This window comes from Urocitellus parryii, chromosome 13 (assembly GCF_045843805.1).
Source record: "Urocitellus parryii isolate mUroPar1 chromosome 13, mUroPar1.hap1, whole genome shotgun sequence".
In the NCBI taxonomy this organism is placed as follows: Eukaryota; Metazoa; Chordata; class Mammalia; order Rodentia; family Sciuridae; genus Urocitellus; species Urocitellus parryii.
This window is the reverse complement of record NC_135543.1, coordinates 18,170,311-18,184,727: the sequence shown is the minus strand read 5'-3', so window position 1 is coordinate 18,184,727 and position 14,417 is coordinate 18,170,311. Positions and strand designations below refer to the sequence as shown.

General features: G+C 33.5%; 1 protein-coding gene across 3 annotated transcripts in view; it reads left to right on the top strand.

The window, feature by feature from the left end:
• The window catches only part of Wdr7 (WD repeat domain 7), a 326,163-nt gene that overhangs the window by 115,469 nt on the left and 196,277 nt on the right, over nucleotides 1–14,417 (top strand). For all 3 annotated transcript variants that reach the window (XM_026393174.2, XM_026393173.2, XM_026393172.2), the window contains 2 exons: nucleotides 476–594; nucleotides 2,530–2,653. In XM_026393174.2, the coding sequence (XP_026248959.1) occupies nucleotides 476–594; nucleotides 2,530–2,653 (243 nt within the window). The remainder of the gene's footprint in view (nucleotides 1–475; nucleotides 595–2,529; nucleotides 2,654–14,417) is intronic.

The window sequence follows — 14,417 nt, the reverse complement described above, 5'->3', positions numbered from 1 at the left end:
GGAAGACATCTTTCTTTGCTGACACAATGGCAGCACAGATGGCCATGCCCTAAGTGACATAAACCTGTCCTTGGATATCTTCGATGCCCTTTTAACTGACAACAGTTTCACATATAGCTCTTATATGTATTTATTTGTGTCCTTTCCCATCCATTAATACATGTTTTATTTTAGAAAATCTGTTTAGAAATGTGTTTTTTTTTCTTGTGAATCTGGTTATACTTTTTGTGGAAATTTATTTTTATTTGTTTTAAGATGTTGAGAGTTACAGAAGCCAAGTATATGATTTAGGTATAAAATCCATTTGGTATCATTCTTTGTATAAAAACATCTAATATTAAATTTAAATCATTTGTAATATAACTTAAGGGGACTACCTGTTGTTTTGTTTTTGATATATGTATATAAAGAAAAACTTTTGACTTTGGGAATTCCAAAATGTTTAAAGTATTTGTAACATGTCACATTTTAACAGGATGGAGTCAGTTAGCTGCTATGCATTGTGTTATGCTGCCAGACCTGCTGGGATTGGATAAGTTTAGGCCTCCACTTCTAGAGATGCTGGCTCGAAGATGGCAGGATCGTTGCTTGGAGGTAATGTTGAGGGGATAAGAATAGAAAACCAAGATATTAAAATGGCTTGATCAAATGTAAATTCAAAACAAATAAATGGTTGATATTTATCTCATTTATCTTATTACCTGTTTATTATGTGATAGAAAATCTGGACTCAGAATTTCCATATTTTTTGTCTTACTTCATAGACTAAAGTGTAATGTTATAGCTTGTTTGTTCATTTGCTATTTTTTTTTATTTGTAGATGGGCACAATGCCTTTATTTTATTTATTTATTTTTATGTGGTTCTGAGGATCAAACCCAGTGCCTCACACATGCTAGGCAAGTGCTCTACCAACTGAGCTACAACCCCAGCCTGTTCATTTGCTTCTTTTTGTAATTTTCTGATTATTTGATAAAAAGTTTCATAGCCTTTATAGAATTGTTTCTTAAGTATTAGTTTTTATTATAGATCATGCACACATGTACACAAATAAATACATATAACCACCTCCCCCAAGATCACACATTCAGTATAATCATATCAATCAAATTCCATTTGAATAGCTGTGGTCCAGTGGAAGATACCATGTATAGTAAAATAAGAAGGTCTTTAAAATTAGAAAAGAGGTGGGTTTGAATATTATTTCCAATAAGTATTACCTTTGTGGTCCCAGACAATTTACTTTACCCTATTTGAAGCTCGTTTATAAGGTGGGGATAAGAATGTAGCCCTCATGGGTTTGCTATCAGGATCAAATAAGGTAATGCAAATAAAATGGTAAGAGATGGACACATGGTAGGATCTCAGTAAATGGTAGCCATTATTTTGTGTTAATTGACTTACTCATTATTGGATATTACTTGGAGTATAATATCACCAGAAACTTGGAAATGTTTTGTAGAAATTTTCCTTACTATGCCACTTGACTTATATAGCTCTAGCAGTTTATATCATTCAAGATTTTTAATTTTCCCAATATAATTATGGTCATTCATTGCATAATAATGGGGATATATTCTGACAAATGTGTCACTAGGTGATTTTGTCCTTGTGTGAACATCTTAAGATATACAGACTAAGATGTCTATGTTGTCAGTAGATATAGTCTTATGGGCCACTGTCTTTATGGTCTATGGTCTTTTGTTGTCTGAAATGTCACTGTGCAGTGAATGAGTATAAAATATTTTCGATTCCTAAACCGCATACTAAAATTTTCATAGGTTTGGAATTCCTTTCAAAAGCTAATTATACTTAAAAACAACTTTTTTTTTGCTCAAACCTTTATTCAGATACTGCTATCATTCTTTCAAAATTAAATAGTTAATACATCACCTAATAATTGATTAGCTTCTTTGACCTTATACCAAAGAAGCAAAAGTAAACTAAATTAAAACTAAAAGTTGTATACTACAATGAAAGAGAAATGATATGATTTGAAAACTGCATTTTCAGTTCCATCTTTAGAACTTACAGAGGTTATGTTCTTACATAGGAATGTATTGGACTATGTTATTCACAACTTAGGTAAATGTGAATCATGTGGGCTTGTACATGTTTGTATCAACAGCCTCTATTTGATATATATGGTATAAAGACATTAACTAGATAGCATTAAATTTCTTCAGGCTATCAGAGAAATTTAATGGTTTTAATTGTGACTTTTAATAATATTTATATGAAATGCAAGATGAGAATGCAAGAATGTTTTAGAAAATGAATATTTTAAACTCAAAGCCAGATTAAATAAATATACTACAATATATTTTAGTCAAATTATTAATTACACTGTCATACAATTTATTGCACCTTAGATAGCTAATTCATTATTTGACTAGTTGTTTTTCTCATGTAAATAAATGTGATTTCTGGTTTATAACTTTATTTCCTAGGAAACTTCTAATTTATAGGCACTCACCTCACCACCTGACCTTCTTTCTTTCTTTACACTTATTTTTGCTACCTCCTTTAGGTAAGAGAAGCTGCCCAGGCCCTGCTTCTAGCAGAGCTGAGGAGAATTGAGCAGGCAGGACGAAAGGAAGCCATCGATGCCTGGGCTCCTTATTTGCCTCAGTATATGGACCACGTCATATCACGTAAGAGTTCACATGCTTTTCTACAAAGCTTTGCAGGCACATGTAGAAAGAACATTTACAAATATATTTGCTATTACTTATCAACAAAATGAGTAGTTCACCTGAAAGTGAAAAGAGAGATCCTTAGATTCTGCTATTTAATTTTCTGAATCTGCTCAGTTTAATTTTCTGAATCTGGATTTTGGTAATTAAAAAAAAAGTACAAGTTAATGTCACTATTCATTAATGAACTATTATAAAATTAATTTCCCATTTAAAAAATCCTAGTCTGTTTAACACTAGCGTCTTTCACTGCCATTGTATTATTATTTGTGTGAATTCCAGCTTGGTCTATACTGATTTGGTAGGCAATGGCAAGATAGCTTGCAAGTTGAGATTGGAATTAGGAATTCTTAAAGTAATAAATATCTGGTAGAGTTAGAGCAGTGTTTAGTCAGCTTTTTTGAAGCTGTAAACAAAAGACCTGACCAGAACAATTTTTGAGGAGGAACAGTTTTTTTGAGCTTCACAGTTTCAGAGGTTCAGTCCATAGTTGGCTAACTCCATTGCTTTGGGCCTGAGATGGGGCAGAACATCATGGCAGAAGTGTGTGGCAGAGGAAAGCAGCTCAGGGCAGGGCATCAGGAATTAGAGAAACACAGAGACAGAGACAGAGAGACAGAGAGAAAGCTCCCTTCACCAGGACAAAATATAAACCCGAAAGACATACCCCCCGTGACCCACCTCTTCCACCCACACCTTATCTGCCTACAGTTACCACCATTAATCCCTCTCAGTGGATTAATACAGTGATCAGGTTGAGGTTCTCATAACCCAGTCATTTCACCTATAAACTTTCTTGTATTATCACTCACAATAACCTTTAGTGACAACTTGTATCTAAACCATAATAAGCAGTAAATTAAAAAAGAAGAAATTAGCAAAGATTTTGATTGATAGATCTTTCAAAAGAGTATAATTTGAAGGATTGGCAAAATTGTTGAAGTTTTAAGTTTTTTTTTTTTTTACAAAACAAAACAGGTAGAATCATATTATATAAGGTCTAGTGGAGAAAAGTTACATTTGCTATCATGATTTTTTTATTCTCAAAGTATACTTATCCCTGATTCATCATTTCATTATACATGTCAAGATACTGTATGCTTATTCAAGAAGGAAAATGAAAGCAAAATTCAGGAAAGGTTATAACTATTATAACTGGTCTAATTCTATCAGATGTTTGCAGTGGTGACTGTCATAGATGTTTCATTAGGAATGTAACCTTGGGTACTTTTCTTAAGCTTTCTTAGCCTCAATTTTGTCATTGATAGAAATCAATATGATAGAAGCTTTTGTAGGATTATAATGAGTTAATGTTTGTTAAATGCATAGAATAATACCTAGTTCAGTACCATTAATTTGTTAAGTCAATAAGTACTGTATGAAAACGCAAATACAAATTTCATATATAGCCAAAATATCTGGCAGTAGCAGCTCCAGTTAAAATTCTTATCTTTTTGAGTACCAGAATATTTACTGAGTGAATATTGTTTTTTATTTGCTTATTGGGAGTTTTCTCCATTCTAATAAAAGGAATGTGTGTATAAAATCACGCATAATAATAAAAGAAATTTGTGTATAAAAACATCCAAGTGTGGTGGCACTTGCCTGTGACTTGGGAGGCTGAGGCAGCAGGATCATAAGTTCCAGGTTAGCCTGGGCAATATAGCAACACCCTATCTCAAAACAAATATAAAAAGGGCTGTGAATGTGGCTCAGTGGTAGAGCACCCCTGGGTTCAATCCCCAGTCCCCACCCCACTCCACCCTCCAAAAAACTCTAGGGCTTCATGTACTCTAGATAAATGTAAGATTAGGCTTAAGATTCTTTTAGAACTAGAGATTTAAAAAATAAATTTCTAGAATATAAAAGTTTTACAAAAACAAAATTGAAATGATAAAGCCCTGCTTTTAAGTATTTGAATAATCTGGAATATGTTCTTTGTTTTAACTTGTGGCCATAAAATTCATATTTCAGGAAATAGAGTTCCATGATAAACTCATCATAAACCTTATTGAATAAAAGATCCCCCAAAGCAGGATGAACTCTGAGTGTGGTGCTGTTGAATCATTGAAGGTAGAACTACAATAGTAGCAAATCACTAGGGATTCTTTTAAAAAGAAATGGTCATTCTGAAAATATTTAGAAACATTTTCAAAACATTTTTATTTAGAATAGATTAGGGTAAAGTGGGGGAATGAATTAAAGTGAAATATCTAAATATAGGATAAGGTAGAATAGATCATTTCTAGGCTTTGATTATTGATTGCATATAAAGGTCTAAAAAGCCCACCAAAATTAGTAGTACAGTGTTGTATTCTTGACATTTTTGGAGGAGAGGTATCATTACTAATTGTAGCAGATGCCATTTTACTTGTTCCTGGAAACAAGAAAATAAGTTAACTGGGCTGGGGTTGTAGCTTAGTAGTTGAGCGCTTGCCTAGCATGTGTGAGGCACTGGGTTTGTTCTGCAGCACCACATAAAATAAATAAAGTAAAACAAAGATAATGTGTCTGCCTACAACTAAAAAATATTTTTTTTAATTAAAAAAATTGTTAACTACGAGGTAAATACATAGTGTGGTCCCAAATTACTGTCTGAAACAATGATAGAAATGTGTATGTTGTAGGTAAGAGGTCTATTGGTGGGTACAGAGAGTATAAAGTATAAGTAAAATAACGACAATAAATACCACTAATAGGGTACTTCTCTGTCAGGCATTTGCTGTGTTATTTTATTTAACCGTTGCCGTAACTTTGTAAAGTAAGTACTGTTGCCATCATTTTCTTTCATGAGTTAACTGAGGTCAAGAGAGATTCAAGAATTTTCTGAAGGTGTCTCAGATATTTAAGACTCCAAAACTCATTCTCTTACCTAATGTTTATTCTACCCAGCTTGCTCCAGAAATTTAGATCTTAAATAGGGTAGAATAGGAAGACTAAATAGATGTTCATCTTAACTAATGCTTTCAGACATGTCCTTGACAGTCAAATTATGTTAAACAACAGCACAAAATGGAGCAGAAAAATTACTGCTAGAAAATTATTCTTTGATGGTTCTTATCATTGTTTAAATAAGCATAAACTAATGTGTTCTTAGGTCGAATTTAAACCTTTCTAATTATGTAATTAAACTGTTTTTTAACTTATAGTACCCTTGAGTACTTCATAAATTAACTGAATAATGATTTACTTATGATTTTAATCTTGTCACTTTATTTGTTTTTTTAGGGAAAGAATAAACAAACATGCAACCTACATATAAATAAAGCATATGTTCCTTTGAAATAATATATTAATTGATTCTGAAACTTTTACATTGACTAAGTGTAAAATTACTTTTAGCTTGCTTTAGTGAGAGTTTTCTGTTTTAATAAAAGGATGTCAAGCCAGAGGAATAGGGATTCTGAATGTATTAAAGGAGAAGAAAGCATACAACAAATGAGGAATGACCACATAGTGCTGTTGAACAGATTTGCCATCCGAAGGGATCAAAAGGTTATAGAGCCAGCTGGTGGACAGCCCACACCTGCCATCCACATGCTTGTAGTGAAGTCGCCTCCGCCATTGTCATTAATGTTTGAAGAGGTGATCATTATAGCAAGTTACATCATAAAGCATTGTTTTAGAGACTTAAAGCTTGTTTCTAGCACAGGAATCTTAATCACTAACGTAGGCAAAATATTAAACAATTTATCTGGTAAATACACTACTCATCAGAAATGTTCTTATAATGTAATTATTTTAAGCATTTAAAAATATGTAGTAATTTTCTGTGTGATATTGGTAACACCTAATTTATGACTACTCTTTGTCTAAGAGTCCCTTTATTAGTACTGCCTGAAACTCAAAATAATGCTCTTACCTGAAGAGCTGACTTTCATACTGGGCTCTTGGACTGTGATAGCCCTTCATCTTCTGAGATGGGGAGTCAGGGGTTTAAAAGCAGGTGGTAACTTTTTCTGAGTTCACAGTGAATGAGTGAGTGAGCTGGGACGGAAATGACCACTCAAGTCAACTGACCATATTGAGGGGATCTTCTGTATTTTGTTTAGATGCATTATGCAGTAAAAAGCCTTTTGCTGGTTTGTCTGAGAACTAAGGAAAATAATGGGCCCAGGCCAGCTGCTTTTCTCAGGACTCTCAAGAGCATTAAATAGCAACTTAGCAAAGCATCCAGCACAGTGCATGATATGACTAGTGAATAGTGGCTGCTTTCCCCCTTCTCTCCTGTACTGATTTCTGTAGTTTTGTTTTCCTTATTGACACTGCCTTGGAATTCACTTTAATTTACTGGGGAAGAAAACAGGAGACATAGTCTGTTTTCACTGAAAAGACACAAATTTCACTAAGAACCAAGTCTGCAGTTATTGAGCAACATGAGAAATTTGCTTCAGTTAATGGAGCTCTGTCCTTGAACTAGTCAGGATTATTATTTTATTCTTTATAAAGTAACAAAAATGTAAATTTTTGATGCCTAATTTCTGATAGAGAAATTTAAGGATAAGTACATTGTGATCCCTGATCAAATGGTAATGGGACTCAAATGATCAATACTGCATACATTCCTCAATACTAACTTACAGAACTATTATAAATATTTTCTGAATTATCACTCATCACATAGTCACTTTTATGTTCCAAACACTTCTAAAGAATTCTGCTAATTATTTTTTTTTACTAAATAGGTGTTAGTATTATTTTGTGAAATTGTTGTGTTACAATTTGGATGAATCTGAATGTTTCGAGTTGTCTCAGATTTATTTTAGAGTGAAGATGTTTTGCAGAACCCATTTTTATATATTTCTTATTTGTGACATTCTACATGTAGCGTTTTAATAATTGACTTTTTTATGAGGTCAAGCACCTGCTAGTTTATGAAATATGCCCACACTTGCCCTTCATTTCTCTCAGTGACTTCTCTGAGGTAAATGCTGATAGTTCCTGATTTCCTTTGGCCTTCGATGCAGAATGACCTTATAGGGCATGAGGTCACAGGCGTAATTATTTCTTGTACATTGTATTCTGCTTGCTCACAGTGGCTCATCTCCTCTTTTAGTTTCAGAAACATTAAACACATAAAAGTCACTGCCATTATATAAATCAAAATCTCTTCTAAAGAAAGTGTTACTATAATTTTATTCATTATAGCCAATGTAGTATTAATTTGCAAATTTATCTTCTCAGATATTGATAGAAGGATGTGTAACACATCGTGTTTAATATGTATTGATGTCATCAGAAAGCACAATCCTTTGTTCTTATCGAGTCCCTGCCTTTTTAGCTTCCTTTTGTGTTAAGGTTACCAGGGTTAGGCTCGTCTTTTTATCCCACTTGGAAACAGAATAGAATTTCTTTGTTCAGTGAAAGACATTCCTAGTAAATGTTTTGGGTTTGACTTTCAACAAGCCACACTCTAGTACCTATTTTAACCTGGAATTGAAGTCACTTTTCTGATGATTATAAAGTAGTGGTCATTCTGAGCACAAATGTGGATGGACCAACAATATACAAGAAGGTAAGATGGAACTGTATCTTACAGAGGTAGTACAAGAGTATATCATAGCTGGTAAAAATAAGTTAAATATTAGTGTATTCTCTAGGAGTAGATATTTTCAGGGTTTGCGGTGGGAATAAGATGGGGAAAGGTTAGGGAGGGGGCTTGATAATATGATTTAAGTAAGCCTCTGCCCACCCATCAAAGGCTGTAACACTACACATCATCCCTTCCTTCCTTATTTTCTTGTATGTGCCTCAGTTATTTGGAACCTTGAAACGGTCATTTATAGAGAATGATTTTCTGAAAAACTGAGGATTTTAAAAATCACTAGATGCTAAGTTTTTTTTTTTAAATTTCTCCATTTTTTCTTAATATATTTCAAAATCTCTGGTTTTTAAGCATATTTTCAATAACCAGCGTTGTTTTGTTCCATGCTATAAAATCGCCACCACCTGCTTATTGAAGAGAATGCACCTCTTTATTTGAATGAATCCCCAGGTTGATGTGCCTTTGTGTTTCATACTGGGCCTTTTAGAATTTGTGTTCCTCCTCTTTTTATTGTCTAGTAATTAGTACCAATTTTATTACTATTGGGCTGTTTCATCTTACCCCTAGTGACTTCTGTCCTGATTTCTAATTTGCTCTATCCAGTGTTGTGGGTTTATGGATGCTATGTATACAAGCTTATTTGAGTTAAAAATAAAATAATTGGCTAAGAAGACGGGCTCTCTGATGAAAAAGTACCCAAGCTTTAGTGTATGCACTTGTGGTGTGTGGTAGGCTCTTCACTCTCTGCTTACTTGACAATTTTCTCAGGTCTCTTGTGGTATTTTTGGGTGTGTCTTTCGTTTTGAGCAAGAATATTCTAATTAAAATTGAGGAAAAAAAGGGAAGATAATTTGGTTGCTCCTGAAGAACTGAATCAGTTGAAATTAAAAGATGACTTTGCCTCAGGGACATCTGTGCTGGCTGCCCTTCCTACAGTGTTCACAAAGCCAGTTGGAGATGATTGTGCATTGTGATTAGAAAAAGTATTAAATTATGACTGGATGATATAGATAAAAACCACTCTGTTCTGTGTGAATTCTTGTGTTGGGAGACAGAGAGGATTTGTCTCAAGGCAAACTATGGTATGAAGAGCACACATCTGCACCGTGTCTGTCTGCAGTGTTTCACTGGGACCTAAGGTATTCATCCTTCTTTTTCCTTCCAGAATATCAGACCTATTGAGCTTAATTTTAAGTGTTCTAGACTGATCATGTATTTAATATCATTAAACTGTTCTAGTTACCTATATATGGCCACTGACCTAATGAAATAACAATGAAATTTGTTCTTAATTAGTCACAACTATCCAAAAAAATGCCTTCTATGTGACTTGTGTTCTTTGACATAATATTTAATGTTCTTATGATTTCTTTTGTACTTTTTTAAAATTGCAAATTAGAGTAGTAAAGAAGCAAATTAAATTAAATTAAATTAAAGTGAAAGCTTACTGAATAGATTGGTCATTCAGACTTTACTTCTAAGTAATGAAACAGAAAACTCTGCTATCAAATAATACTGTACATTGGAACCCTACAGGGTTAAATAACTATGCTCCCATTGAATTCCTCTGTATAAGAGATACTCTAAGAATAGAGCCAACGTCTGCTTTTAGGTTATCAGTAGGAGCCCGGTGACAGGGTGCCACATTGTAGAACAAAGCAAAGAGTGGACAGTAGGGAAAATCAACCACTTGTTCCTTGTGGGGCAGTGAGGAACTAGGGGTGGAGGGTTCCATCTTCTGCTGCATCTCTCTAACTTATCTCACTTAGGGGACACTGGTAATTATGGGGCTTCTGCAACAAAGCTTCTGGACCTTAAATGGCTTGGAATAATTTTATTTGTTTCTTCATTTGTTTATCTTTTCCACTAGTCTCTATCTCCATCCATTGCAGAAATTCGTTACCACTCCTAGAGTTGTAGTTGGTGGCAAGGCCCCTAGGAGGCATAAGTGGCTTTCTTTGCAGTGTTGATATGCTTCTCTGCTTTAAGAAGTTGAAGGTACTTAAACCTATGAAGACTGTTTTATAATAGAAAATCACCCATTCAACCTGTGATACATTCTTAAAAAAAATTGGTGTTCAAATGGAAATGCCTGATAGACCTTTAGCTGAGATTCTAGTGGCCTTTGCTATAATAAATGACCTAGTATTACTTGGTATGAAGAGTATGATATTGATTTGTGCCATTATTCTCTTACTGATTTGCTGAAGAACAAAAATTTATAATGCTAATGGAAATAAAGCACTTTACAAAACACTGCACATGAATACTGGAACATGTTTTTGTAATGGAACAAGTGTCTAGTACACTTTTAAATATAAATTTTCATTGTTCTAGTACAGAGGATCTCAGTACTGATATACTGAGTCCTGTTCAACATGTTTTTACAGAGCAAAAAGCGGATTTTAATTTTGTAATGTTTTAACTCTTAGGCATACATAAGACCAATGGTTGTGAGGCTTTTATAATTCATACTATATTTTTAAGTTTCTTATCTTTGTATGTTGATTGGATATTATATGCATTTGCATTGTTTTAGTGTATTATGTTGAAGCCTTGTTGTAATCTGCATGTGACAGAATAGATTTTATAGTTTGGAAGGAAAACAGAATTATTGCAAGAAAGGTATATGAAACAATTTTACTTGTGCTATTTTGCTTATAATAGCTAATGCTAGATTTTGTTCTAGGGTTGTTTATAAATTCTGGGATTAAAATGATCAAATTACATTAACATATCTTTGTTAATCCATTCTCCCTCACTTTCCTCTTTTTTTTTTTCAAGTATGGTGTTTTTTATCTAATTTTTCTCTAGTGACTTTGGCCTAATGATTTATTATATTTGCTATTTTTATTAAGCAGATTTTGATACAAATATGTATGTTAAAAATGCGTTTTAATATTTATAAATTGTTTTACTGTGCATGACATTTTCAGACTTGGTTAATATTTTAGCACCTCTAGTATATGACCATAAAGAAAAAAAATTGTTTTATTTGTTTGAGCACCCGAATTGACCCCAGCAAGATTGAGATTGATCTGGTTTCTTTCAGCCTGTTAAATGCCAATCCAGTCATCTGTAACAGTACTTAGTATTTTTGTAATTTTTCTATACATATTTTCTGTTTGTTCTGTAAAACTTACCCATCACATGAAGATTTTCCTTGCTTGATTTAGACATGAAAACAACCACGACCACCTATTTTATTGCTTGTTGTTTCTAAAAACCATTCCTACAGTCAATGCCAGTGCTATAATCACAGTTCTTTTTTATGAAAGGATTTCACAATTTACTAGGAAACGATGGTAAGACTTATGTTTGAAATGTGTACTTGGATTAAAGAACATCCAATTCTGAGGAATGGAAGTGGTAGAAGAGAGAGATGGTTTTAAATATTTGAAGGTTCCTGCTGATTTAAAAACAATCAAATTATATCTTTCTAGCAATTAAATGCTATTAGGCAACTTCCAGCATACTTGGTGGGTACAGAGCTGCTACCTGAGCTTATTGTTTTTTTTTTTTAATTTTTTAAATTTGTTGATGGACCTTTATTTTATTCATTTATTTTATATGTGGTGCTGAGAATCAAACCCAGTACCTCACACATGGGAGGCAAGCCCTCTACCACTGAGCCAGAACCTGAGCCCCTGAGCTTATTTTTAAGAGACCATCATATCTAAGGCATGAAGTAAAGGCTTTTTCTTCAGTAACTGTTAGGGGGTGACTAATGTGTCTTGCTCAGGTTTTGTTTTGACTTTTACTCATTTTTGCTCCTTAAGCAAGGGTCACTACTCAGAGCAAATAAGATCAAGATCAGAGAAACTAAATTAGAAATGAATCTCTGAATTTTGGGAAATGGGTAGTAGATCGAACATTTATAGTCTTAGTCATGGTACTTTTTAAAACAGTTTACTTAGGGCCACTTCAATTGACCATGTAGTCTCAGATGTCTCCTATTTGTAAGATGTGATTGGGATTTTGAGTCCATTCCAAGCCCTCCGCCTATGAAGTGATGGGTATTTGGGATCAGGAGCCTTTCTTACTCTGTTTTATCACTGAGAAGGGGTCTAGCACAGCAGTTCTCAAAAGGCAAGTGAGAGGCTGGAGGGAGGAGGAGTTTCAAAAGATGATTCTCCTGAACCTTACCCTTCCTCAAGCTCAGATCTGTCCTCCTCCCTCCCTCTCTCCCTCTTTCTCTCTTTCCTTTTAGAGTTTCCAAATCAAATGACAATAAAAAGGAATAAAAATACTGTTTTTGAGAGAGTTTTCTGATTAATGTATAAATAACTAATTTACTGAAACAGATTATTAGGGGGGAAAGAACAGATCTACACTTTGTCTTCTTCACCAGAGAGATCACTTATTGTTCTCTCTCTCTCTCTCTCTCTCTCTCTCTCTCTCTCAAAGGAGAGGAATGAAAAAATTGTTTTTCAAACATTTTAGGTAGTAATCTTATATGTAAAATCTTAACTAAGGGCCCAATATATAAAAACATTTTTAAAGTATTAAGTAGTTTCTTCAGGCAATTTATGTCTTTGTTATTTTTTTCCCCATGAAAAAATATTTCTTCTGCAGTGAAACCCTCATGTCATCTTTTGTCTTCTGCAGTTTTTTTCCCAGCATAATTGAAAACTGCTTAATTATGTGCTCACTAAATGCCATCTTGCTCCAACAAATCTTTCTGTATTACATACCTGCCCACATACATGCACACGCACACAATATGATTCAGGGTAGAACTGGTAAAGTCAGTACAAACCTTATTAGATAGAGAGGAATTACTAGAATTTGTTATCTTCCAAGAAAATGTTCACTTTCTCTGTAAATCTTATGGTTTTGTATGACAACTTGGGAATATACTCTTTGTACTTCTCCAGCAAATGATTGTGCTTTTCAGAGAGCTTCATGAGAAGTTACACCTAGCAGCATCATCAACAGAGAGCCTACTCAGGATGTGTCTAAACATTACCTGAATCAGCTATCTCCTGGAAGCACGGAAACAATTTTGAATATGCTGTATTAATATTTGATGCATAGTTTTTAATTTTGATTTATACTATGCTTACCTGTCAGTTATGGATTGGCCAGTAGTCTGGTTTTGGAACCTATTTTTGCTTATTTAAATGCCTACTAAATGTATAATTTGATTGTAGATTCATATATAGCAAGTAACTTTGAATAGCCATGATCCATTTGACAAACCTCTATAATAATCACTTTTGTCCATTTGACTTAGTGAGTCATCGACTGAGGCTAAATCTATTAATTTGGGTATTCTTTTTCTTTTTTTCCTAATGCCTAATAAGTTTAATAGGTTTCTGTGATATGTTCTTTGTGGAATCAGTAAATTGATTTGCATACCTTTCTAAGAAGCACACTACTTGAGTTTTGATTTATTTTTTTTCACGTTAAGTATTTACAATATTTTCTATCAGGTATGATTTTTGGTGGAGTAATTATTATGTAATTAATTCTGTATATACTTTCTTCCTCTTTTTATCACGATCACACATGCTTTGTGGCCCTGTGGTTTTCATGGGATGATCATGGTGAATAATAGAAACATTCATTTTTGAGATTTATTATTCAAGCACATAAATAAGATAATATGGATATAATACTTTTTTTTTTTTTTTTTTTTTACATTTTGGTCATCTCTAGTAGTTTTTGCCCTAAAAAAGAAAAGAACTGCAAAAAGTAGCAACAAACAATAAATACAAACAATACCAACACATTTAAATATATCTTTTGAGAGCATCCTTACTGCTTTCTTTTCTATTAATTGTTTGCCAAGCATCCTTGTATATATTTGGTGTAATGTTGGAGATTTTAGGAGAAAACAAACCCAGCAGAGATCATTTCAAAGGAATTATGTTAACCTTCAGTACTACTCAGTTAACCTTTTTTTGATCTTTTTCCTTTTGGAATTGCTGCATAGAGATGTTAGGATGGTTTTGTTAAACGATCTGTTTTGAATGCTATGGTATCACTTTATAGACTGGTTTTGGATAAATTATGTTTTTTGTTCAGTTTTTTTAAAAAAATCTTATCTATGTCTGTCTGTCATAGTCTATCTATCGCTATCTAGGGTAAGGTAATGAACATTATGTACCTACTGCCTTGACTCAGCCATTTCTAACTCATGGGCAATCTTATTTTATTGTTACCCCTTATCTT